Source organism: Lissotriton helveticus, chromosome 4_1 (genome assembly GCF_964261635.1).
Source record: "Lissotriton helveticus chromosome 4_1, aLisHel1.1, whole genome shotgun sequence".
Lineage (NCBI taxonomy): Eukaryota > Metazoa > Chordata > Amphibia > Caudata > Salamandridae > Lissotriton > Lissotriton helveticus.
Window position 1 is genome coordinate 248,307,785 of NC_136063.1, and position 27,758 is coordinate 248,335,542.

At 43.3% G+C, this 27,758-nt stretch overlaps 1 protein-coding gene across 2 annotated transcripts in view; it reads left to right on the forward strand.

Annotated features, from left to right (window-relative positions):
• Nucleotides 1-27,758, forward strand: part of LOC144828502 (CMP-N-acetylneuraminate-beta-galactosamide-alpha-2,3-sialyltransferase 1-like) — a 289,516-nt gene that overhangs the window by 232,562 nt on the left and 29,196 nt on the right. For both annotated transcript variants that reach the window (XM_078686726.1, XM_078686727.1), the window contains exon 5: nt 18,984-19,029. In XM_078686726.1, the coding sequence (XP_078542852.1) occupies nt 18,984-19,029 (46 nt within the window). The remainder of the gene's footprint in view (nt 1-18,983; nt 19,030-27,758) is intronic.

The window sequence follows — 27,758 nt, forward strand, 5'->3', positions numbered from 1 at the left end:
CTTTCTTTACTTTATCCTTTAGCATTCCATGGGAGTGCATGTATTGTCTTGCACTCTCTCCCATATGCCGCTTCATCCTTCACATCCCCCGTCTCCAGCATTAGCCGTGTTGCTTCTCCACCACTCATCCCACAGCCACTTTGTTGCACCCACTCCTGTTCCCGCTGCCTCTTGCTCCTCACTGTTCATGATTTTGAGCTGCACCTGCCCCTGTTCATCCAACACCCCTCCTCACCCTATTTTCCTTTCTTTTCTTAAATGCATTCTTCTTTGTTTAGAATGGCCCAGAATCTGCATTTTGCTGCTGAGCTGCTCCTTCCGTTCCATTTGCTGCTCCAAGACGGGTGTCCTCCATCTTGGAACCATTCGTTAAAAAATCAAAACAAAAGGCTACAGCGACGTCATGATGTATATGTGTGCATGCGAGATGACACATGCACACAAGTATATCATCATATTGGGTGACTGCCACTTTAGCTTTTGAAGTAGCCATTTTTTTTTATCAATGCTGTTCAGCATCAGCAACACGCTAAACCCAAACGGATGGCTAACACCTGTCAAACTCGAGACGGATTGTCTTTGCCAATGCTTGCTACTAAAACCACACTGACGATACCAGAAAGGAAATCAGCTGCATCACAAGATTGCAGACCAAATTAAGCTATGCTAAGTTGCACAGGAATTTAAAGTAGGAAACAGTGCACCGCTGCAACTTGGATAAAACAAATCAAAGTGTGCCATATTCGATCACACATCCAGCTGTGGTGGCCATACTGTCATAGGCTCATTTTTTAATTCTAGATCTGTGTGCTTCGATTTTACATGCAGGGGTCACTTGTTCAGTACACATTACTTTAACAAATATAGTTTATGTATTTTTATCGGGTTTACAAACAAAGAATACAATAGCTTTCTTTCATTCCTAACTGCAGAAAAAGGCAAATTGAATTTATACAGAGATGGGCAGAGTTTTTCTACTCACAGATAACGTGCACAAATACTTAATTACTGCATGGTTAGGCCATCATATCGAACTAAATAAACCGTGATTGATCGGCATCGGGAACCCTGCAGAACGAGCGCAGCTTTCTTCATTTCCTCCTGCACCAAGTTCACATTTAACAGTTCTCTCGCCCCACCCAGTGGCCCTTTCCTGTAACACTAGATTTGGTGAAGAAATAAACCAGGTTATCATCAACACAAGTTTTATTAATAAACCTCACGGGGTGAGGTGCTCCGCAAGAAACACACCTCCACTGTGCCGAGGCACCACAAAATACACACAAATTTACTATGACGAGGCACCACAAAACACACGCACCTTCAATTTGTGATGCTCCACAAAACACTCCTACACTGCGGCAAGGCAACACAAAACACACGCATCTTCAATTTGAGATGCTCCACAAAACACGTATGGGGGGTAGGTGCCGAGCAGCGCCTCTTCTTCCACAAAACCTCCGTGAATCTATGGTGATACCTGCGCCACCACCCATGGTGCAATGCTCCAACGCCGCCACCCATGGTGCAATGCTCCATCAGTCTTTAGGTCTTAGTGGAGAACAGAGTAATAGTCTAGTCACTGTGGTAGCTCGAGTAGGAGCACTGAACCGCGTGCACCTCCAGCATGGCAAGGGTTCCAGTGACCCCCTAGACACACACTTGAACTCTCTACATTACACAATCATTATTATTTATCTCTGCACTGGTCCTGATGAAGTCCACTGGATCTACCTGACCACGCTAGTGCGAAACATGTCGACCTGACCACACTCTATGTTACCCAGGGTACATTATTACCCATATTGTAAGACACAACCTTTTGTTTTTTTAATATGACAGGGAAACCCATCTATCACTAATAAAATTACTGCTCTTCGGTACCCACTAGCCATTGTTATCCACTACCCCACCAGCACCATCACTGAGAGAAGGACCCTCTCTCTCTGAAAAGCTCTCCGATAAAGCGACCCTTCGGGTGACCCGTAGGGCATTGCAGCGCCGGCCCAACGAGTAGCACCGCCTGATGATGAAGCATAACATCCTCTGGGGTGTGTGAGGGCAGGAAAGAGACAATAAGTGTCTCCCCCCCCTTTTTTTGCTTGACTATGGGAAGGTCCAAGACCTAGATTTTTCTTCCTTCTTTAGGATATCTCACTTTACCCTTTACCTTATCTGAGTGTAAGCATGACTTCATAGTGCGCACACTGATGGAACAGTGACCCCTCTACTTGGTTACAACATTAGAATTTGGAGCACGGGCACTGGACCTTAATTAGTTCCTGGTCCAACCCTCTCTTTTGTTCGATTGAAGCAACCCAAAATACACACACATTCACTGTGATGAGGCACCACAAAACACACGCACCTTCAATTCATGATGCTTTACGAAACACGCCTCCACTGTGGCGAGGCAACACAAAATACACACACATTCACTGTGACGAGGCACCACAAAACACACTCACCTTTACTGTGTGATGGTCCAAAAATCACACCTTCACAGTGGCGAGGCAACACAAAACACGGGCACCTTCAATTTGTGATGCTCCACAAAGCACGACTTTACTGTGGTGCGGCTCCACAAAAACACCCCCTCTTTGCAACTCATGAACTTCACATAGAAAAACCATCCAATAGGTCACCATTATCACTGGTTGATGCCAAAATAAGAAACTTGCTTTGTGGGAGTTAAAGTTATGACAACGTCGTTTCCCACAGGGTTAAAGTGTACATACGTTTCTCTAATTTAGTCACCAAAAGCTGTGTTAGCAGAAATATTCCACTTTCCAAAAACCGGGAGATGTATTTAAAACTAGAAAAAGCGTTTGAACAGTCCTCAGAAAACCAGGACTGTCCGGGGAAATCCGTGATGTTTGGTCACCCTACATAAAAGGCTGTCCAAAAGGAAGATTTTAATCAATATATGGATCGAAATAAAGCTTTTCAATTCCACTATTTTAATTCTAAGCGGTGCCAACAAAGTCACTAATACCAGTGGATAAAGACATGCCCTCGCGGGTTATTCAATATAAGCCACTTCAAAGGGGGTGCCAAAGCAACAATGCATTATGTCACAGTGAACGGGGTAACAAGCTACAAACTCGGGTAAAGCTCCAGAAAAATAGGTCCAATCTTGAGCACACCAACATGTATGCGAGAAGAAACTTGTATATATCGGTTCCTTTTGCAGCTGCTTGTCTTCGAGCACTTAAAAAATAGGCCTGATTTTAGAGCATCTATCAAATTCAATTACACAAAATATTCCTACCGAGTTATGCAATCAAGCACTGTACAAATGATGTACTTTCACATTTAGTAGCGCTAACAAAAATTGATATAGCTCAATTATACACAAGCAGTGCCACAAAGGAACTGCTATAGCATATTGTTACCAAACAAGTATGCAGATGCAAAACGTACCACAGGCCACATTACATAGGTGCAGATATTTCCATTCATTGCTGCAAGTCAGTTCTCCCTGCAACAACAACAAGCATTTACAATGCAATGGTTTTGCCTTTGTTAAAGTTTGAGCTATTGGCAATGCTCTTGACATTTTTATTTATGTTTTTTTTAACATAAATAAATGGCATTGTCATTTGCAATGCCACTAGCTTTATCTTTCGCAAATGACACCCACAAACACCTACAGAGAGCCCCCCAACACACACCCACACAGAGCCCCCCCACACACTGCGAGCCCCCCACACACTACGAGCCCCCCACACACACTGCGAGCTCCCTCCACACACTGTGAGACATGCAACTATTTAGGTCATGGAATTTTAAACTATATATAACAGGCTGGAGTTGTGAAATTAGGTGTTTTTCTGAACAGTTTTTGAATCGACTTATGCATCATCCGCATGTGTAAATTTCCACAATGAGAAATGCTGCTCTGCGCCTACGTAATCGCATGCACAGTGACAACTTAAGGAAAAAACTGTGACAAAGGTATTATAAGAGGAAATGTGCACAAAAGGCAAACTATGCAACAGAAAATCAACACTTAGATGCTGAAGTCGCATATCCTAAGGGCCCACGACAGTCAGTCATCTATAGGGTGTCATTGGCGGACCGCCAACATTACATCAAAATCAGTCAATATATCAAAATGGTGGCAAAGGAGGACACGAGTGTGCAGGCTTCTGTTAAATTAAATTTAAAAGTGCTGCCAGTGGATGACATGAGAGTGGTCCTTGTTTGGAGTGGCACATTGAGCAAAACAAGCAATGGACTGGAATGCTGCCTCACTTTGATCAGTGACTGGGTTTAATTCAAGCATTCCACCCATTATTTTTCTCACCCCCCCCCCCCCCCCTCAGTAGACGAGATTCACCAGTAGGTGACTGACAGACAATTAAATAAAATAAAAGTGCTTTCAGAAGAGTGCATCCTCAGGATGCCAATAACAGTCAATTATTTTATAAAAAATGACTCCTACTGTTCCGTTTTTACTGGCTTTTACACATGCATCTAGAGAGGAAACAGTCTGGTTTTCCATCTATCCACTTTTTTAAATCCAGAAAAATAGAGAAATGTGATGGTCTATCTCCATGCTGTTACTCATGACTGCCGCATGTGCCTATCCTGCAATGCTAATGTATTTTGGTGAATTAATTGTTTTGATCTACCCTCCTTCCAACAGTTCCAAAATCCTACAAACAGAGACGTATGAGTGAGAATTTATCAGCTAAATAAATGTGGAAATATGCTAGTTGAAACGTAATCTTTGCACCAACGAAAACATAAATATGGATGATAACCGTTGAGAAAAAAACGAAATATGGATAAATAGAGGCAGAAATGTACAAAGAATAAATACCATAAAAGCAGGAGCACGTAACTATAAACTGTCATCAGTGGGAACATCCACCAGGATGACAATAACAATCTATTATAGGTCAGCGTGTAGTCCATGGAAGACATCCGGGAGACCATCAGCAGCAGCTGTTTAAATCTTACATTGCTGTCATTGGAGTGACTTTACCAATACCCAACAACAGGTAATTATATCTTGTAGTGTTCTCCATGTAGGGTTTCCATGGGTATGTAGACAACAGTCAATCAAACCTGTAAGTGTCATTAGTAGAGGACATGGAGCAGCAGATCATCGACAGTAAATTCTATCTAAAAGTGGTGCACGTTGAGGACATCGATCAGTACGCAGATGATCCTCAATGACATTTAAAGGGTCATCTGTGGATGATATCAAGCAGAGGACTATCTACTGAACCCACCAGTCCTGGACATCCACCAGTGCAACAGTGACACAGTCAGTCTTATCGAAAAGCGTTGCCAGTGGTAGATGGCCCCTGGTACGCAGACAACCAACTATATTTTGAAGTGTCATCCCTGGACGACAATCGGCAAGCAGCATGTCTACGAGGGTCAACTATGTCTAACGTGTTGTCAGTCTAAGGCATCTACAAGCTCCCTGAAAACAATCAATTACATCTACATGTGCTCCACGTGGACGACATCCACAGGTACATCATTATCAGTCAATTACATCCTTAAGTGTAATCTGTCTAAGACATCTGCCAGTATGACAACAACGGTTAATTAGATCTTGATGCGTCATCTGCGGAGACACTCCAGTAGTATGTCAACTACACTGAATGAAATCTAAAAACTCTCACCAGTCATGGTCATACATCTTCACTTCAGCGACAGTCCATAATATATGAAAGTATTGTCAGTCGCGGTCATCCACCAGTATGGCGATGATAGTCAATTACATCTAACTGTGCTCTCAGTGGAGGACAGCCATAGGTATATCAATGTCAGTCAATTACATCCCAAAGCGTCATCCATCTAAGACATGCACCGGCATGCCAACAACTGTCAATTATAGCTTGACGCCTCATGTGTGGAGGGATTCCAGCAGCATGCCAACGACAGTGAACGAAATCTAAAAATTGGCACCAGTCGAAGTCACCTGCCCGTAATTAATAGTCAATTATCTCTAAGAGGGATGTAAGTCATCATGGTCACCACCATTATGCTGATGATTGTTGATTATATCTAAATGTGCCCTCAGTGGAGGACACAGACAACTACACCAATGCCAAGCAATTTCCTTCCAAGGTGTCATCTCAGACATCCATGAGGACGCCAACGATAGTCAACTATAAGCCAAAGTGTCAACAGGCCATCCAGCAGTGCAAAAGCCACAGTCAGTTTACATCTAACAGTGTTGTCTACTGAGGACACCCACCTGTTTACTGATGATAGCCAATTACATCTAAATGTGCCCCTAATAGAGGACTCCGATCAGTATGTCAATGTCAAGCAATTACCTTCCAAAGCGTCATACGTCTAAGACGTCCATCGGTACGCCAACGACAGTCACCTGTATCCCAAAATATGGTCACCGGTGAACATCCAGCAGGGCACAAATCATATTCCATTATATCTAATAGTGCTTTCTATGGAGGGCCTCCAGTGTCAGTTGCACTTCAGAGAGGTGTCAAAGGAGGACAGACGCCAGCACATCCACGCCAGCCAATTATATGCAAACTAGTAAACCAATCAACAAATTAGGCACCTGCTGCTTGCATATAGTCTGATTAAAAGCTCACATGTTTGAAAACAGGCAATGTGACGTCAGCCTTTCATCTTAACAAGGCGGATACATTGAACAGTATTACACTAGAGAACAATAAGATGTTTTAAACAGCGCTTAGAAGCTACATAACTAGGGTCTGAAGAGCTATGCAATAAACACGTTATCGGCGATAGCCCATACTGTCCTCGTTGAAGGGCATTGAAGTATACGGAATAGTTAATTATTCCTAAAATTGTCATTGGCGGAAGATATTAACCAGCACATCATGACAGTAATTTTATATTTAAATGCACTAAGCGCAGGGTCAAAGAAATACTTTCCGTAAATTGTTGACTCCGAAAGCACGCGTCTTTGTGCACAAACAGCCAAAAGGTGTAATTTATATAGATTAACATTTCACCAAAAAGACCATAACACACAGCTACCATTTGTGAATCGGCTCTCTCCCTCTAATGACATTTCTTACCCTTTTGTGACGACGTCACACGGTGTTATCTCAATGTTTCCATGAATAGACGGAGTATTTGTCATATATTTAAATAGCAAAGAAATGGTGACTGCTCCTTTAAAAAATGTTATGTTGCGCCTGAGTGAGGACACCCTCTCCTCTGTCCCATCCCGGGATGTTTCCAGGCAACTCGCAACAGGCGTGCACGGGGTCCGGGCCCTGTGTGAGGACTTCACTCACAGTTACAGACACTTCAGTATTGTATGTAATGTACAATTGGAGTTCGTGGTAAGCCGGCCCGGTGGGCACAGAGTCTGCTGATAAGTAACGTCATGGTGTCGACAACATTGCATTTGATAGTTTCGACAACACTATACGTTAGGTTTTATACAGCCCTCTGCCGATGTAGTTTAGAGTGACTGAATGAATGAAGGAATCTGATCACTTGCATAGCGCAGCTCAAAATAATCAGAACCTGTATTATTATATAGTGCACCTACAAACCGAATTGTTCTAAGGTTCTGTAAAGGACAGGGTTATTATTCAATAACACGGCAGATTTTGTATCGAGATGTGGAAGAATTAAAGTCAGAGACAGTGCTGTGGAGTTTGGAACAAGCTACGTGCAAGTAACACAATCTGTGCTGCAGGCGCAGAAACCCACTGAACTTTCCTACTGGAAGCTGAGGCGATAACTGGGGAAGAGAGGAGGGAAAAAAAAACCAAAACAAATCAAATCGACTCACCTGCACCTTGCGACGGCGGCACTTCTCCGGTCTCCCTCTTCGGCATGGGAGACCGGCAACGTCGACAATCTCTCTGGCACTTCTCCGGTCTCCCTCTTCGGCATGGGAGACCGGCAACGTCCTCCGCATCTCCCGGGGTTCCCTCCAGGCCACGGGAGCCCCGCGGGCGCCGCCATAGTGCTTGCCGTCTTCCTCTCCTTCTTCCCCGGGCTGCGGGGGGCGGGCACTTCCGGCCGGCCGCGCTAGGATTGGCCGGCCGGCCAGTCACGGGGTTAGGAGAGACGCAGAAGTGCCGGCAATGCCGGACCAGACACGGGGGCGTTCCCGGCGTCGCGTGACGTCGGCAAAAGGAAAAGAATGTCAGGAACGCCCCCGTGTCTGGTCCGGCATTGACGGACAGGCCCCTCGTCCAATGGCAAGGCTCCGTTTACGGAGCCAGCCAATCAATGACGAGGGCCGAACCAAAGCCACACTACAGTTCTCAACAGGATTTCGCCTGCGCGAAAAGCTGCGCAGAGCGCAGCTTTCGCTAGGCAAAACCTAAAAATGTAACCAGTAACGTAATTCCGTGTCTCCATGTCAGTATCTTTTGCACAAGAGTCAGTGCTTAATTTGTGAAAAGACTATGAGCCAAGGCCATTCTCGGAAGTACACTGCACCCTCCATCAACAATACCCTGCCAGCGCTCCTAGTGGCAGTACTAGCATAACACCTAACCATCGCAATCCTGTGACAATTCAGACTATTTCAGGCCACATAAAGCTATAATAACTGCATGAGAGGCTAGCATTATTAGTCATTTTCAATGTATATCGACTTAATAAACACAGTTGTTGTGCTCGTTCTCAACATGAAAGATACATCGCAACCATGTGGTGGACTGTCATTAGAGCACCAGAAACCACAGACACAAATTAAGCACTAACAGGAGAATGAGGGTATGCATTGGCAATTCACTCTTTATAGTGCACCAACCATGCAGCAGCTGCAGTTCAGGACTTAAGTATCACAGTTACAATGTACATGTAGCAGGTGCACAATAATAGCATAACACATCGGATTCTGCAATCCCTGTATAAAAACATGTCTTTAATTTCTTTATTATCGGCAAATTGTGAGGCCTTGAATCACTGATTATTCAGAAAAGATATCAGAATTCAATTGTAATACCAGTTGATTTCTGACATCACAATGCTACTGCCACAGCCAGCAACCAGAGGAAAGGCCGGCCAGGTCACAGAGCACAATTAATGCAGCAGTTTAAAGAAAAAAAAACTTTGCTTTTCTTTCTTCTACTTTGTTTTTTTAGCATACAGTGACAGACATGTCTAGTGTTTGCTCTCCTTAGGTAAATATAGATATGTTAAAATTCTTCTGCATGTTTCTGAACATTCTGAGATTCTGTGCTTTTTTATAAAAAAATCTAACAAGGGAATCATTTGTCAGTTACTAAACAGAATATCATTCCCGAGCAAAGGACAAATTGACATTCACAGTTAGAACATATCAAGCTATCAGTCCAATAAAGTTTCAATTTCAAAATATTCTCAAAAGTTGTCTACTTTACTTTCTTGTCTCCTTTATTCTTATCATATTTGTAGATGTATTACACATAACTTCTTGGTGTTAAAATGGTGTAGATGACATCACCAAATGTAGCCAATAGCCGACACGTGTTTCGTCTCGGGGCAAATCACCCGACGACTTCCTCAGGGCTAGCACAAGTGTCAGTAGATGAGTTCATCACATTCTAGGTAAGACCTGTGTGTGGTCCCAAACACCATGGGTCTAAAATAGTATATTTAATATACGATACATATCCTTCAGCGTTCTGACATATCACGTGAATAGAATCTCAATCGGACAGTAAGTCTGGTCCAGATAAGTGTAGATAGAATGAGTTTCATGAGGAGGAGAGTGATCCTGCTGTCATCCTCGGTCCATAAATCTGTGAACCCTGGAGCAACCCTGAAGATACTTGGTTTTGTTATTACTTGAATATTGGTGATGTGCAGACTGTAACCTAGCCACGCTTCTACGTTGATCATTTGTAAGTTAGTTTTCATAATCCTGAATATAAATCCCCTGTCCAAATATTGACAGATAGAATTAAACCATTGATGTAAACATACATCAAATTATCAATTAAAAGAAAACAGGTGTACACAATATTTAAATTAAGAAAAAATATCTATATTCCATACATGTAAGGAAGGAATGCACAATAAAAAGAATCCAGAACACACCATAACCTTGTCCACATGAATCAAATTGAAAATCATTATTAAACACACATAGGTCAAAGTATGTAGAGTCCACCCTCTTTTACATTTCAGACTGTTATGACTGAATGATTTAAGGGTGAAAATTCAGTGATTCAATACCAAGAAGTGGAGTTGGCACCGAGATTTTCTGTAGTACGTGAGACCATTCTCCGGAACTAGAAAATTAAATGGCAACGGATGGTTTAGAATTAGAGTGTAAACAAAAGCTTTTTAATTGTCAATGCCAATCTCTCATTTAAAAGAGAGTGGACACCACATACAATGACCTAAGTGTTTTTAATATTGATTTTCAATTTGATTCATATGGGCAAGGTTGATGTGTGTTTTGGATTCATTTTCTTGAGCACCCTTTCAATACATGCATGGAATACAGAGATTTTTTAGATTTTTGCGATCTACCCTACCGTGGGCTCCAGTTGTGTTACAGGTAAGTAATATTTTCGTTAGTTGTCAATGAAGTTATAAACTCATACAACTTTGCTGGGCTTATTCATGGTACGAGTGATTGTTGGATGTGGCCCTCTCTACAGGATCACCCCCATACCTTTTGCCAACACCCCTCCTGTTCTCTGAAATTCGTTGTTGTTGGCATGAGGACTATGCAAACTTTACCACTGCTGACTGGTGCTGAAGGACTTGTGCTCTCCTCTTCAAACTTAGTGAAATTAGCTTACACTCAATTGCCACATCTAATTCCTGATAAGTCCCTACTATATGGTACTACATGTATGATATACCTGTAAATTAAATACTGCTAACAAGCCTGCAGCACTTATTGCGCCATCCACTAAAGAAGCCCTTTAAAACATGTCTGAAGCCTGCCATTGCAGCCTGTAGTGCATTTTTAAAACTGTCACTTCGACCTGCCAATATAAGCCTTTTTCCAGCCCTAAATCTCCCTTCTTAATATTCATAATCCCCCCTCACCCCCTGGTATGCTCTATACAGCCTATAGGGTAGTGTGCATTACATTTAAAGTTAGGATGTTTTTAAGTTTTACATGTCCTGGTATTGAAAAACTCCCAAATTAGTTTTCACTACTGTGAGGCCTACCTCTCCCTTATGATTATATTGAGTTACCTTATCTCATCGGGAACAGATACAAATGTCATGTTTGATGTCAAGGTATTTGTAATTTAAAATCCTCCATAGTGGTGAAGTCATATTTTTAAGTCACAAATCTGAAAATGCAACTTTGAGAAAGTTGCCATTTTCTTGTCCTGACCCTTTGGTGCCTGTAGCCTGTGTCCTGGATCACATGACTGTGAATAACATGTGAGTCGGCCTTTCTGTATTCTTGTTAGCACAAAGAGAGAAATGGAAGGTCACTCATGTTATTGCCTCCTACAGGCTCATTAACACACAGAATGCTGCAAGGGATTGCTATTAGAGGGCTACCATTACCCTAACCTAACCCTTCATCTTTAGGTGATTAACCACTATAGACCCCCCCCCGCCAAAGTGTTGCCCATTGAGCCCTGGACTCTTGGTTTTGGTTTGGAGGTGCTGTTCCTGATTAATCCTAAAAGTTGGGACTTTGAAACACTAAAAAGTGGCCTGGGAACTGACAAAAAAAACAGGACCTACCGGCCTGCCAATCCCTCCAAGGTGCATCTCCCCTGCAGCAAATCCTGACCTGCTGGACCTCTGAGCAACGATATCCAACCTTGTTGAGCCCTCTTCCAAAAAAGTTGTCTTAAGTTCAAAGGTAAAAATCTTCACTAGGCTCTACAACTACAGTCTCCCCATTGATTATGATGCACTCCTCAGCCTGAGAACCCAGCATCTCTCGTTGGGTGCTATTTTCCCCCAAGCATTGTCTAGCACTCCCTGCAACTGCAATACCTCCTCAGACAGCACTTGCTGCCTTGCCTTGGTGAACTCTACGTTCCTCTAGAATTTTTCACAGAATTTCTTCTAAGTCCAAAGGTAAGTCGATGCCAGGCCAAACCACCTTGTGTATCAATTCAATTCAATTCAATTCAATCTTTATTCGGTTAAAAAAACCTTATAAGATACAATACATATTATTAATAAAATACAAGCGGATACAAAATCACAGTTAAATTTGGGTACAGTTAGCAGCACGTTTTTTCATATAGCAAGTAATACAAAGTATGTAATTACATTTCCCTGAGGTTTTCTTAATTGGAAGACAATTCATCATAGTCAGCTTGCCTCATCCAACGAGATCACTTAGTAAATATACAAAATAAAACAATAAAATATTTTCTATATAAAACAAGCACCAGGATCACTAAAAACAAGCAACACTTTAACATTTAGCAAACAATATCATGTTAAACTGACCAGTTCATTTTACCTCTGCACCTAACTTATACATTCAATTCTAGCCAGCGATAGTGCAGTACAAAGGTAGATAAAATTAGATTTTAAGACCTTTTCTCTTCCTAATCAAGGCTACACATAAGAGGAAACGGCTCAGACTGAACACTATCGGTTGAGAGGTATCTCCCTTAAAAATTCTAAGCCCAACCCCAATATGGCGAAGGCCTAACATTTTGCATATGGGCTTTAACCATTTTTTCCTTGCGTTAAGATATGCAGGACATATAAATAAAACATGAGATTCATCCTCTTTCAACCCCATTTCACAAAGCTCACATACAACTGAATCAGTATTCCTATTTGCACCCTTATTACAGTGCCATTTAATTGTCCTATCCCTCGTTTGCAAAATGCTGTACCGGAATTTTAGATATAGACTTTTAGCCAACGGGGGGTAAATTTCATCCATAAGGGGCTCTAGTTGCATATTCATTTTTACTTCAAAAAATTTGGAAGTCAGAGTTCCAATATTGGGGTTGGCTAACACTGAATCACTAATAAACTCCCAGTACCTTTGTTTCAGAAGCTTTTTTGAGCTATTAGTGAGCGAATCTGGGTCTGACCAAAAATTACTCAGCCCCAGTTTTCCAAACCATTTTTCGACGTACACTAACCATGGCAAATGGGTGATATTTTTTATAGCCATTATCTCTTTCAGTGCTTCTCTGTAGTCTACCAGCTCCTCTGTAGACCACAGACGGACCCAGTAAAGCAACGGGCGATGAGAAGCATAATCATCTGTGCGTCGAAAATTGAGGTCCCACATTACGGGGGTCAATGGTGTGGAACCAGGTACACCTAGGAGCTGTCTGATGAAGGAATTCTCGCGTACTAAAAAGGTATCCTTCAGTGCATAACCCCAAAGATCCGCTCCATAGAGGGAGGATGATTGTGCTTTACATTTAAATAATTCAATTGCCGGTGAAACTGATTTAAAATGACTATTCTTGTGCTTTTTTAGAATCGGGAACTGGTTTTGAGTCAACCTCAGTTTTGCATTTTCTAGTTGAGTTTTCCATGATATTTTGCTATCTAAAATAATACCAAGGTATTTAAAATTAGGGACTTCTTCAATAATTTCATCATTTATTTTAAAAACTTTGTTAAAACCTTTATGAGGGTTGATTGTCATGACCTTTGTTTTTGAGGAATTAATTTCCAATTTCCTGTCATGACAATACAAACTAAATTTATTTAAAAGGTTCTGAAGTCCTCTGGGTGTCTGAGAAATTAAAATCGTGTTGTCTGCAAATAACAGTGCCGGAACGGCTTCACCACACAGTTTGGGAGAGTCATGCTCGCAGCCCAAAAGGGTGTCAGGAATATCGTTAACATAAAGGGAGAATAGGGTAGGTGCCATTACACACCCTTGCCTAACCCCTTTGGATATTTTTATTTTCTCACTTAGCTCCCCATTTGGTCCCCATCTGACTCGTGCATAATTATTCTCATGCAGTCTAATTAGTAACTGTAGAATGTTTCCGGGCACGCCCATATTATTTAGTGTCTTCCATAGGTCTGCCCTTGGAACCATATCGAAGGCTGCTTTCAAGTCGACGAAAGCCACATATATGTGGGAGCTCCTTATAAAAGTATATTTCCAGACTAAACATAAAAATCTAAAAACCTGGTCCACTGTGCTTATTTTTGGTCTAAAACCAGCCTGGTACTTCGTAAAAATAGAATGGTCATCGATCCATAAGGCAAGACGACTAAGAAGTTGGCGGGCAAAAATTTTTTGTAACACGTCAATCAAACTGATAGGACGGTAATGCGAGGGATTCGACCTATCACCTTTTTTGAATAATGTTACAATCTCTGCCCCCTTCCAAGTTTCGGGGACAGACGCTCCACTAGCAATTTCATTAGATAATAAATTATTGTAGGGTGCCCAAATGTAATTTTCATGCTTCCAGAGGTCCCCAGGTATTCTGTCCGGGCCTGGAGCTTTTCCTGGCTTAACTGCTTTAATTGCTAAAATTGTTTCGTTCAAGGTAAATACAAGAGGGGTTTCATGCAATGCCAAGTCAAGGTACATATTAGCCTGGTCTTCATTATCACCTGGGTCGTCACAAGCATATAATAAAGAGAAATGCCTAACCCAAGTCCTTTCCTCAAGAAATCTATCTTTGGTTTCAGAGGCCCCTTTGGTGCCTCTAGCAATAAGGCTCCAGAAGGAAGTCTGATCTTTGCGCTTGCAAGCATCTAGCAGGTCAGACCATACCCTCTCGTCCCATTCTTTTTTGGCCGAAAGTAAGCTTCTTTTGTACTGAGTTCTTTTGATTTTAACATTGTCTGATGAATTTTCCCGGACTGCAATAATTAAGTCTGATTTGGCTCTCCGGCATTCCTGATTATACCAAGAATTACCCATTTTTTTACATTTATGGGCGGAATTTGGTCTTTTTACCACTCTAGTCAGGATCTCACTGAGCTGGCTAATTAAATGGTCATGGGATTCTGTCAGACAAGAGCTATGGTTTGCAGTACTATTCTCAGCCAAGGGGGACATATGTCTAACGAAGACGTGGTAAATCTGGCTAATAGTGTTTGTATTTCCTAAGACTGCTGGCCACTTTAGGGACCTACGATTATTTGCTTCTAGGGGGTCTTGTAATTGATAAATATTTTGTATGGCTCTCTTGTTGGTAGGATTAGAGATCAAATTTTGGATAGTTAAAATCAGAGGATAATGATCGCTCTCCATGCGGTCATCCACTTTTAAATCCACTACCATAGGCCATAAGTGTGAAGAAACTATAAAATAATCTAAATGGCTAGAACAAACAACTCTAATGAATGTTTGCTTACTGGGGAAATCTGAAGGCAAACGCCCATTACATGCACGTAACCCATGCTCAAACGTTAAGCTCAGTAATTGTAGGGCACTCACAGTGCAGGCTACTTTGTAAGTCGTGTCAACCAGGGGTATATTGTTGACACTATCCTCATCTTTATAGATGTCTTCAAGACCCAGTATGGGCTCAAAACTTCTATTAAAGTCGCCACCTATAATTACCGTTGCATTCTGATCTAACCCTGCCATAATGTTACCTAAGTGGGTTATGACTGGCGACTCTTTGCACGCTTGATGTGGTCTGTTATAGACATTGATCACATAAATGGTCTGTCCCTTGTGTTTTTTTTAGTTCAATCATCAGAAGGTCGGGATTGTTTGTATCTATTTGCTTTAAGCTTACCCCCCCTGTGATTTTGACCCATACTGTTAAACCACCAGAAGGTCTGCCCCCATTTGTGTTTGTTGCGGGAATAAAGAATGATCTGTAATCAACCTTAAAGTAGTTTTCTAACCCCCAAGTTTCCTGGAACAGGATAAGGTCCCCACTGGCAAGATATTGGTGCCAAGCTGGATCAGATAGATTTTTTCTCAACCCTGCAATATTCCAGCAAAATATTTTATCTATTTCTAACATTTCTTGATTTGCATGTGCCTGGGGTTGTCTAGTAGTCTCGGAGACATCTGTATTCAATGTTTGAGCCACTATATTTTGTCTAATGAAATGATGCTGCGGCAGTTCTAACCTGCAATCCAGTGCATTTTGATTGAACTCAGCTTCGGGGTTATCCCTGGGAATGGCATCCCTTACTTCATTGGAAACCCCCCCCCCTTGAGTCAATCACAGTCATTAAGACCATCCAAAGCCCCAAACCTGTTGGAAGTGCTAATTCCCCAATTATAGGACAGAGCCCCAAAACCCCATCCGTTTATAGCTGTATTCCATCTAGGCACTGGGGTGTTGGGGTATGGCAAGTTCTGCTGGTCACCTAACCATCCTCCAACGTAATTGCCATTACGTGTCGCCCCATACTCATTGACATGATTACACGGCCCCCGTCTACTCACTAAATTCCAGTTTGGCCCTGGGGTAGTAAAACAGGGCGCTTTTTGGTGTTCACCTAGCCATGCACCAACCCTATTACCTGGGACAATATTAGTATCAGTTACCATAGGTCCCCCACCCCATCTGTTATTTCTTGCCATCCAAACAGACTTCAAGGCATTTTGTTTGGGTTCTTTTTGCAACTCTTTGTAAAAAAATTCCAGTGTAAGGGGGATTATGGTGCCACTTCTTCGTTGCGGGGGAAGAATATTGGACAGAATATTCGGAAGTGTGACTGAGTTTGAGAAATTTAACACGACACAGTCGCCCTTCCACTTTTTAAGCTTATTCCCAATCCATGTAACCCTCCTTGCCGTTTTAACTTCATCAGCTAACTGCTGTTCCCCCCCCCCCTGCGCCATCCTCATGTTATTTGACAGCCAGTGTAATGCCTTACTTGTTAGTGATGATGTTGATTCTGTTTGGCCAGGTGGTAGGGTAGGTACATTTGCTAGTACTAATACCAATGGTGAAGCTTCTGCTACAAATTGTGACGAGTCATTCTCGAAGCTATAAGGTGCTGGTACAAGCGGTGGGTCTATTGGGACCTCTTTTGCTAATTCATGGATGATAGGGCCAATTTGTGGGTTCTCCGGTGGGGTGGCGTCTAGTGGAATCACATCTGATGCTGTCCCACCCACACTAGATATCTTTTGACATTCATGCTGCTTAGTAACACTATTTGAAACAGTGCCTATCGCATCAACTAATGTGTCTTGAGTATCTCCCAATTTCTTTATGACCGCAGAGAGTTTGTCAATTTTACTGATAAGTGGCTTAATAAATGTCTGAATTTTTAACTCTAACAAGTCTGATATTTTAGACAATAAAGCTTCATCCAATAACTCCCTAGTATTTTCCTCCTCATACTCCCGACATTTGCCTATAATTTTTGGCAATGGAGTAGCTTTATTCTTCCCTGACCGTGCCCCCCCACGTTTATTTTGCGTCTTACGGCATGCTCTAACCGCCCTGGTCGCCCGCTTTGCAGGCGATACTTCTTCCACCACAATGTCAATATGTGTGTCCAGATCAGTGTCCATATGTATCTCCATGTCAGCCACATCTGGTCCACTTATATCCATACTGACATTGACTAGGGAGTTGGTTTCAGGGGCAACGCAGCTAGGATCTTGTTGTGTTGCATCGGTTATTTGTGAGTTAAGAGGAGGACTCGTAGAGGGGAGAATAGGTGACTGATTCAGACCCAACGACTGTCTTCGTTTATTTTTTATCTTATTGACCACCTGAACGAGATAATTCTCCATAGTGTTATTTGGTGTTTCAGGTGCCACAGGAGTATTTCTTTTAGACATGTTTGTGCTACAGTTAGAGTTAGTCTTGTACCCACAAATAAATAGAAGGAAGAGAAAAATAAATACAAGATGATCTTACTTCAACGCCAGATGCAATTGGTAATATTTTCTTGCGATTTTCCGCTTCCTATTTAGTGGTGGTGAAAGGGCTGTTAGGACTTCTCAAGGCAAATCCCCTCCTCTTTGCAGGCTTCCTGTGCGAATCGGTGGCAGCTCTAACCGACCCCAGTCTAATAACCAGGGCTTGAGAGGTGGCCACTATACTCTGTTATCCTGTGTCGCAGGTTCTATTACTTGATACTCCTTAATAGATGTTATGGGGGTGGCCAAGCCTAGCCTCCTCCTGCCTCTGAGGGCCTTAGAGGGCCCGCCCTTTGCCCGGGCTTAGCCCTGGGCGCTCCTGCGCGCTCCCGCGACGCGGGTGATGACGTTCTTTTGAAGCGCCTCCTGGCGCGTCCCTGGCGTATCCTGTGCTCTGCCCGCTGGGAATAGTAGTCCCCCACTCGGCGGCCGCTTGGTTGTACTTGCGGCGGCGGGGGGACTACAGGGCAGGGCCAGTGGCGGTCAGCGGCGGCGAGGCAGCGCTTCTGCAGCAATCCTGGGGGGCAGGTTACAAGGATACTTTAGCGGCAAGCGTCCACTCCGACGTTCAGGTCAACAAATGTCCGGACCTTGTGTATCCATACTACACTCCATCCTGGTCAGTCTTTTGACATTGCCCCGGCTTGTGCCATTAGATACGGGAGGTTGACACTTTGATCTTTTAGGCGCTAGTTTGCATTAAAAACTTTAAACATATATAACTCTGGTTCTATTGATTGGATTGAATTCATTTTGGTACCTAGTTATTTATTACAGTTTGCAAAATTGGTGTGGCATTTTTCTGGTGTTGTGTTTTCCCATTATTACTTTTTAAGTGCAACATAAATACTTAACAGTATTTAACAAGTTAGAGCTCACTGCTTTTGTGCCAAGCTACCAGAGATTTACACACATGGTAACTTAGTGACTTTTGTCATTCACTTTGACAGGGATTGTGGTTGTTGCATGAGTAGGGTTTCACATCCATGAACCAATAACCAAATTTCTATCAGTGGTTCTAGACATTTTAGGAGGAACAATTTACTTCTTTTAAGGCCAACTGAAGTCTACACTTCTCTACTATAAGCAGCGGAGATGTTTTATCAACAGCATGAGTCTAAATGAAACTTGGTGGTGATACAAACAGACAAATAATTTTCAGTTTGAATTTGTAGTCTGTATATAATATGGGTGACGTTGATTTTTTTATATTGGAGTAGAGCTGTTAGATGTTTGTACAGTATATAAGAAATTTAATAAGCCCTCTTTATGTTTTTTTCAGCACGTATGCTAGAGTTCCACGTAAAATCAACGTTAGCAAAGACAAGGTATTTCTACATGAATGTATATTGGGGAGTGATGACCATTTCTTATTACTTTTATTAAACCAATTTCTCAAACATATGGCATCATGCCATTTTGCCTTTCTATTGGATTATTTGATTATCCTTATTAAGTATCAATTATAACATGATTATATTTATAGAGACCAAACATTTCTCAAGGCACTAGAGATGCTCATATTATTTTTTTGTTCAGCAAACCTTGGGCCTCGTCGTAAATGGATTTAACCAATATGTCAGTCCTTGGGCTTGTCAAGATATTTAGTGGCCCATAGAATTTTAAAAAGGGACCCAACACCGGCTATAAGTTTTGCTGTCAGCAAATGTTTGCAAGCTGTTTGGCATAGGCATAGGCAAATTCTAAAGGAGATAACATGTTGAAACACACTGTATACACATTTTTTACAATCACACTCACTGGATTATATATTTGCATATTTAGAATGTTTTTAAAAAAATTTGCGGAGGTTTTCAATCCCTTGACAATCACATTATTTGTATTCAATTCTTCAATTAATTCTGTATCGATCATTTGGAGGAATTAAATGTGTGCTCATTGAGATTTTATACTTACATGGATAGGGAAAAAATGTTAAACCGACTTGAGCATGAGCAATCCCATTCATTAACGTATTTATTTTTTAGCCATATTTTATTGTATTATTGTATGTACACTGTGATGGTTCATGGCAACTGAAAACAAGCATTTACAATGCAATGGTCTCGGCATTATTAAAGGTAGAGCTATTGGCATTGCTCATGACATTTTTTTTCATTTTTAAAAAAACCATAAATAAATGGTATTGTCATTTACAATGGCAATAGGTTAGCATTAGAGAGTAGTAGAGAGTATTCACGGACACAGAGCCACACACACAGAGAGCCCCACACTCACACACAGAGAGCCCCACACGCACACACAGAGAGCACCACACACACACAGTGAGCCCCCCACACACACACACAGCGAGCCCCACACACACACACAGCGAGCCACACACACAGCGAGCCACACACACACACACACAGCGAGCCACCCACACAGCGAGCCACACACACAGCGAGCCACACACACAGCGAGCCACAGACACAGCGAGCCACACACACAGCGAGCCACACACACACAGCGAGCCACACACACACTCACACTGCACTCTTATGTGAACGTTTTTACTTTTATGCAATATAAACATTTCAAACTATGAATTGTGGGGGCCTATGTGCCTTTTTGAGCCTATGCAACTTTTTTGGGCTTGTTCACCTGTTGTGAGTCTATGTACCATTTTGGATCTAGACAACTCAACACAGTTGTCTTTACTCCTGCACTCAGCAAACTCTTAAACATGGATCTGGACGGCAGTGTTCTCCTGTGGAACTATGCCTACGTAACCATGCTGCCCAAGTGCGCTGTGAGTCCTAACCCACAAAAATAGAGTATGTGTACGTGACAAGACATGTGTGATCTGGTTTGATCTGCGTTGTTCTTCCCTTGCGTTGCATGGGGTTTGCAGTGGTATTTACCACTTGACAGTACAAGAGCAGACACAACATGGGAGAACAGCACTCACAACAAATTGAGAAAGAGGCTGAGAAATAGATGGTGCTCTGTGATTCAGTGAGGGAGGTGTTTGCCTCACAGATCAAAAAGTAACTTGTCTCCATTAGCCTCATGACAGATTGTCAGCAAATGTCACTATCCTTCAATCAGAGTGGTAAGAGTATTCCATAGCCTGTACCCACAGTGTAGGCTAATTTGCCTCTCATCTGATCACAGTAGAAAAACTTACTACTCTCCCCCATCAAGAGTAGACAAGGTTTTCCTCTGTCCTCCAGACACAGTGAGAGTACATTCCCCTGTCCCCTAATCACAGGGGAGATGGTTTTGCACTGTGCCCTGTGTCACAGAGTGAACACATTCTGCTGTCCTTCATTTACAGAGTAAAAACCTTCCTCTGCCCCCATTCACAGCATAGAAGACGTGGGTGACACCATCTGGTAGTGACAGTGGGATTATAGTCTGCTTCCTTCAGTCACAATGAGTGGGTCTTCTACTGACCGCTACTTACAACAGAGAGGACTTTCCACTACCCAATAACCACTGTAGGAACACCCTCCACTGCCATTCAAACACAGACAGAGCATGCTGCTGTTCCCCTTCATGGTACATAGGACATTCAACAGTTCCTCTAATCACAAGAAAATGGAGGAGATGTCAATCCTAACCAGGGGTGACTCAGAGGCACTCTTGCTCAAGCACGTAACATTCCACCAGGTGTAATGTTAAGGTGGTCTGATTTGGCACCGACATCTGCCTTCCTTAAACAGTCCATGATCCTCAGACTGCAGCACCCCCTGTTCACAGTTTGCTCTCTTAAAACGCCTCGCCTCTCCTTTTCGTAGTACCCACACAATCACACCACAATTTAAAAAATATACAGAACCAGCGGCAGGCAAGTGCACCTCCTGCCTTGGCAACCACGTCCCCTCAAGCTTCATTATGTGTCATCCCCAACTTAACAGACACTCACAAATAGATCTTAGACAAAAGCAGTTTTCCCATGACCCTCAAGGTGAGTATCCCCCAAAACAAGCCATGTATACAGTTAAGGGCCTTGCTGGGCGTAATTAGAACCAGAAAGAGAAACCAGAAGAAAGAGTGAGAGATACAACAGGAGAAAAAGAGGAAGAAAGCAATTCATAATTAAAGAAATTAGGTAGAAAGTGAGAATGGCAAAGGAAGAAAGTTGAAAAGGTAATATGTGAATCGAGAAAAGAGTGGGGGTGGAAAGTTATGCACAATAAAGGGAAAGAAAGAAAGAAAGAAAGAAAGAAAGAAAGAAAGAAAGAAAGAAAGAAAGAAAGAAAGAAAACAGAAAAGTAAAATGGTGGAGTCATGAAAGAACCCAATTAAGTGTGGAAGAACTATAAACATCGAAAGATAAAATAGAAGCTAAGAAAGCAAGAAAGAAAGAAAGAAAGAGAAAGAAAGAAAGCAAGAAAGAAACAATTTAAGGAAATTCATTTGAAGCGAACCGACCTCCAAACAACGCCGTGCGTTCTAGGAAAGTGAACTTGGTCTTGGTATACAAGTTTGTGACCGCACTGGAACCATCCTGCCCTTGGTCCGGTCAATTTCGTGTCGCCTATGCCTTTCCTCCCTTGCACAAGGCTCCTTGATTCATGGCAAGCTTTTAAACTCCAAAACAGAAAGAGGGAGAGCCAGAGAAAAAGTTTCCACGGCTGCCAGTTACTCATAAAAAATCTCTCTTTTTTTCTGCAGACTACAAAAGCATGCTGTTTAAAAAGCAGAGACTGGGCTGAAACTCAATGCAGCCCTTGGGCTGAGGTTTTAACTATAAAAAATGTAACTGACATGCCGAAGGGTTTCCGCTTCAAGCAGCTTGAGGTCTGCGAGTGAGGGGCTTGACGATGCTCAGGCACGCTCCCCAAGAGAGCCACGGTCCGCCGCAGGTGAAGCCACTGCCGACCCTCGGTGGCAGTGGGCGGCTGTGCTGGCTTGCCCAGGGGCGGCTGCCGGGCGGACTCCGGAAGGACTTGTGGTAGATTGAGCGTGAGATCTGAACGGGTTCTTCCTGCTCATCCACTCGTCGCCCCCACATCGTAGGCTACCAATCTGCAGGTCCGAAGGAAGAGGAGGGAGGGAGGGAGAATGGTCCTCTGGGGACCAGTGCACTGCTCGCAGCCAGATCAAAGAGGGGACTGGAGAGCCGAGGTCCGGGGCTCACGCTGCCTGCAGCACATGCCTGGCGTGGCCTCGGGACTGAGGGCACAGACAGAGTGCCCCTAGGAGCTGACCTCACGACCCTTGACGACGACAACCACATACACTCACCGGGCACATCAAGCACATCAGACGAAAGGACGGGACGTGCACTCACCTGGGACAGGACTTGGCGAATCCAACCCAGACCCCAACTCCTGAGCTGCCCCACTCTTCCGCCGAGAAGCCTCCGCTCCGTCTCGCCGAGTGAGGCGTGTGCCTGCCTCCGACTGAAGTGTGCCTCCCTCGCTCTAAATGAGGTGTGTGTCTGCCTGCCTGAATTTGAATGTGTGCTTGTCTCGCTGTAAATGAGATGCGTGCCTGCCCTTGAGTGAAGTATGTTACAGCCTATAGAATATGTTACGCCTTTCCCACTGAAGCGGCAGTGGCATGCTCAAGCAGACAGATAAACAAGAAAAACAGCACAAAAAAAATGGCGGCCGCTAACTTCCAAAATTTTCGGAATCGGGGGCGTGTTTTTTGTGTTCTGAGTGATGAATGACGTCACAGGGCGAAAGAACGCAAAAAAACACGCCCCCGAATCCGAAAGAGACGGGGCTTGAACTGAGTGATGCCCCTCTCCTCCAATGGCTGGCCTCCGTTTAGGAAGCCAGCCAATGGAGGAGAGAGGCGGGTTCAAGCCCCCATACCTAAAAACATTAAATCTCCCACCGAAGACTGCGCAAGCACAGCCTTACGGTCCTCGACCTAAAAAGTATTCTACTACTATTACTAGATGCAGCCTTCCTACATGTTTCTTTTTAATGTCTTCTTTAACCGAAGCCCGTTTATTATACATCACATATACAAATAAACTTTTTACTAATTCAAATGCACATTTTTTTTGTTCTTAATACATGCACTTTTTAACAGTTTAGAAAATCTCTGAATTTTCTATACAAATGACATTAGATAGAAGCAAGAACATTCCATATAACAGAGATGGGTCGAAGCAGAACAAATAACAAGTGCAATTTACAAATGTTCAGCGTGTATACACTAGAACGCTTGTTATGTGTGGAATACACTGCATAACAATAGAGGACAAATACCGCATTCAGCCTACGGTACATGGCATATAGGTTTATGAAAGAAGCTTTCAAAACTGACCTCAATCTCATCTTCTTCGGTCTGAAGGCCACCCTTGTGACCACCGCGCCTGCGGCTAAGACCCCTGAAGCCTCTTCTAACATGTAAATATTTAAGAGTTACACGTTCTCAACTCTTCAACTCTATTCCTACCTCATTATCTATTCCTAATGATTTCAGCTCGTGTAGTGTAGTGGCCAATATACAGTTATGATTGCCCTATACAATGTTTATGTTCAAAATTATGAGGTATCAAAAACACCTACAAGTAATTTTGTCTTACTGCTGATGACGAAAGGATTTCCATGAGAAACCAAAGACCTCTAAAATAACGACTGCAAAAATAAAGGCTCGAAAATGTGCTTTGAAACTAAAAACCAATAGAAATTACAAAACCAAGCAAACTCGTATACTAACGAATTTACTTGGTTAAATTACTAATTTGACTTCAGAACTAGCATATTTGAGTACAAGTGCTGGTGGCGGAATAAGGGGACACCAGTGTGTGTGTGTTGCTAAACAAATTTGCATTTGAACCTACTTCTCTTTAGTATTTAATTTCATATAGTACTGTGAAACCTAATTGAAACAATCATCTGTTTTTTGTATTCTTTTTCAATTTTCAAACAGTGCAAAGTATTCTGCTACAGTGGAACTGTATTCATTTTTATATAACGATACTCATTGTAGGAGAGTAGGGTCTGTTTTCCTATGGTCACCCCCTTTTTTGCTTTTTGCTTCACTGGTTTTCGACTTAATGTGGCTAGGGTCTGCTAATCAGACCCACAGCCCTGCTGTTCTCTCTCTAAATTTCACACCATGCACTTTAGGTACATCACCAATTGGGATTTGGGTCACTCTTATGAGTCCCTGCACAGTGTACTATAGGTACCCAGGGCATAGGTGCACCCAAGGCCTACCAGGGGCTGCAGCATACCTTTTGCCACCCCTGGCTGGCCATCCAAACTGACACAACTGGCTGATCACTCAGCTGGGGCAAGGTCGTGTAATCACCCCTTGCTTAGATATAGTATACCTATGTCTAACCTTATATCTGGACACATATACACCTATAAGTCACTCCTATGGCAGGCCTTAACAATCCTGAAGGCAGAGTGCTTGCTTTTATGTGAGATGGTGCTCAAGCATGAGCTGAGCCTGTCTGCAGCTTTCGGAGCCAGGTCCTTATAGCTGTTCTAGGATATTGCCATACCATATACTCTTAAGTGCATTATGTACCTCGCGGTCAGATGCAAACTTTGGTTTGGCTTTATCAAAACATGTCGTGTAAGGTGTCATACGCTTTGGAATACTACCCCCTCGACAGTTCTGGTGACGGGGGTAGCATTCCACCCTTCTAGAGGGAGAAGACATGTTACATCACAAAATGGATGCTGCTGCCACAGACACAAGTCTGACCTCCTGTTGCTGGGAATCCTTCCAGCGAGGGAGGCTTGGACAATAGGTTTCCTGTCAAAGGGAGGTGCTAGCACCACCCCAGACAGGCTATAGTGTATTGGGGCAGGGAGGGCTGAATGAAAGGAGACACTGCCTGGGGCACACAAGGTGTCCCATGCATAGGCCAGTTCAAACCGGTGCTGGGGCACTCCAGCCCCAGCTCTGGTGTGAAACTGGACAAAGGGAAAGGGCTGTAACCATCCCCTTCCTAGGTCCCACCCATAGGAGGGACCTAGCAGGTAATCCAGCCCCTAGATTTGGTATATAGGTAGGAGCTGAGTTCCAATACTTTAGATTTATCCTGACTGAAACTCTGATACAAAACTCTGGACCCTTCGACATCCTACTCGACGTAGAAGACTGAAGAATCTCCCTTGTGGTCAATGAGTGACCACCCTGTGCAAGCAGGCACCATCAAGCGCTCAACGGTTTGCTTTGTCATTGCTCCCGCCGGAGCTCGAACACAGAGCCTGACAAGATCTGGACTTCCAGACATCCAACAGCCGATCCACAGCCACAGCAAAGCTGAGACCCGTGGCGGCAACGAGAGACGTGGGACCGGCCATCTTGGAAAGCCAGCGAATTGCTTTCCGTGCAACTTCTGAGGCACCCTCGAAGTTGTGCATTTGGGATTGAGAAGCCCCAGCCCCGAGCACCAACTGCACCGAAGATCACCTCTACACACTCACCGAGTGCTGCGTGGGGCCCTTTTGCATTTTCCTGCTTGATGCGTCTGTCCTGTCACTTGCCTGTTGGCTAGTGGCCTCTGTGACAACAAAACCTTGATTTTCTAATGCTGGTCTGGTTGCCTCAGATTGGCCCTTGCTCCCCTGTAAAGGAGCAGCCCATCAGACCTTGCTGGTCTGATCCAGAAGCCATCTTCTATTCCTGCGTGGGTTGCATTTGCCAAGGCCTGTTGATTCCGAATCGAGAACCGACACTTCCGACAGCGAGAGCCTTTGTGGGACAGTCTGTGCCCAGCTCCTGGTTGTCGTCGACACCTCCTGGTCCACGTGGCAGCAAAGAGAAGCTTCGCGACATCACCTGATTGCTCCCCGACATCGCTTGGTTCCTTCCTGGTTCCATCCTGGTCACTGGCTAGTGACCCAGACTCTGTCCCCTCTGCTTTTAGGTACTCTTCATCCTCGATCCGCCCTTGGATCCAACCGGACTCTTCTCTTATGGTCGCCTGCAGCATCTTTTCTCCAAGGCTCCATAGAACTCCACGACGAAACCCGACACACTTTGGGACCTATGCACCCGCTTCCTGTGGGTGAGGTAACGTGAGTACTGCGGTGCTCCTGTGAAGAGTAACTCTCCTAGTTTCAAGTGGTTAGCTTCTAGTCCAGTCGGAAGACTGCCAAACCTTTAACTTTCTAACTTTGCGCACCCATTGACTTCTATGTGTGCACACGTGTGCATTTAGACACTGCACCCGCATCCCGTAGGACTCCTGCTCCCTAACTACTGTTAGTCTAGTATAGCCCCAGCGATTCCCAAGGCCCTAGGCCTTACCATTGTTCGTGATGTGGTTCTTATACCATTATTTTAGTATAAGGTTTAGCGGGCCACCAGGGCCTATCCATATTTGTGCAACTTTTGTATGTTATATTAAGTTACTTGTTATGCGCTTGTGCTTCTGTACTCATAAAGAGTTCAGAGGGTTGTTTAGAAATAAATACATATATATTTTGAATATATAACCTGTGTGGTGTCCTTTCATTTGGTATTAAAGGGATTGCATATGGTAAAACAGCTGGCTTCACATGCCCTCTTGAGTTTAGCCTAAGACTGCATTCTGTCCATGCTACCACTAGGATAGCTGGTCTATAAGGTTGACTTTACAACCATCCCCATAAGGGTTGTTTGGACTGGTGCAAGGTGCTCACTAGAATAGGGAACATCATATACCAAGCCAACTTCTCACATTGGTGTGCAGCGGTTGGGATTTGAGCTTGCTGCTGTTTTACCAATTGTAATCTTTGATATATCATTTGAAAGATCACATTAGGTACCATAGGTACATATAACAAGACTTAGAATACATAAGTTCTACTGAACTTAGTTGTTGTAGACCGAAGGGCCTAGCACACCCTGACTGGATGTATGACGTTACAACGCATACTTTTACAACGCCTACCTTTACAACGCGGTTTTTACATCGCATACCATTACAACGCATAGTGCTTTTAGGCGCTGGATAGTGATTTATTTAATTTACTATACCAACTCCAGTTCCCGTGGATAGTAGGGAAGGTGTTGGATAGTATATTAAATACATTCCCTATCCTAGAGCGCCCCCCAGCGCTATGCGTTGTAATGGTTTAGGTTGTAAAAGATGCGTCGTAATGGTAGTGCGTTGTAAAAGTTTTGTTGTAAAGGATGT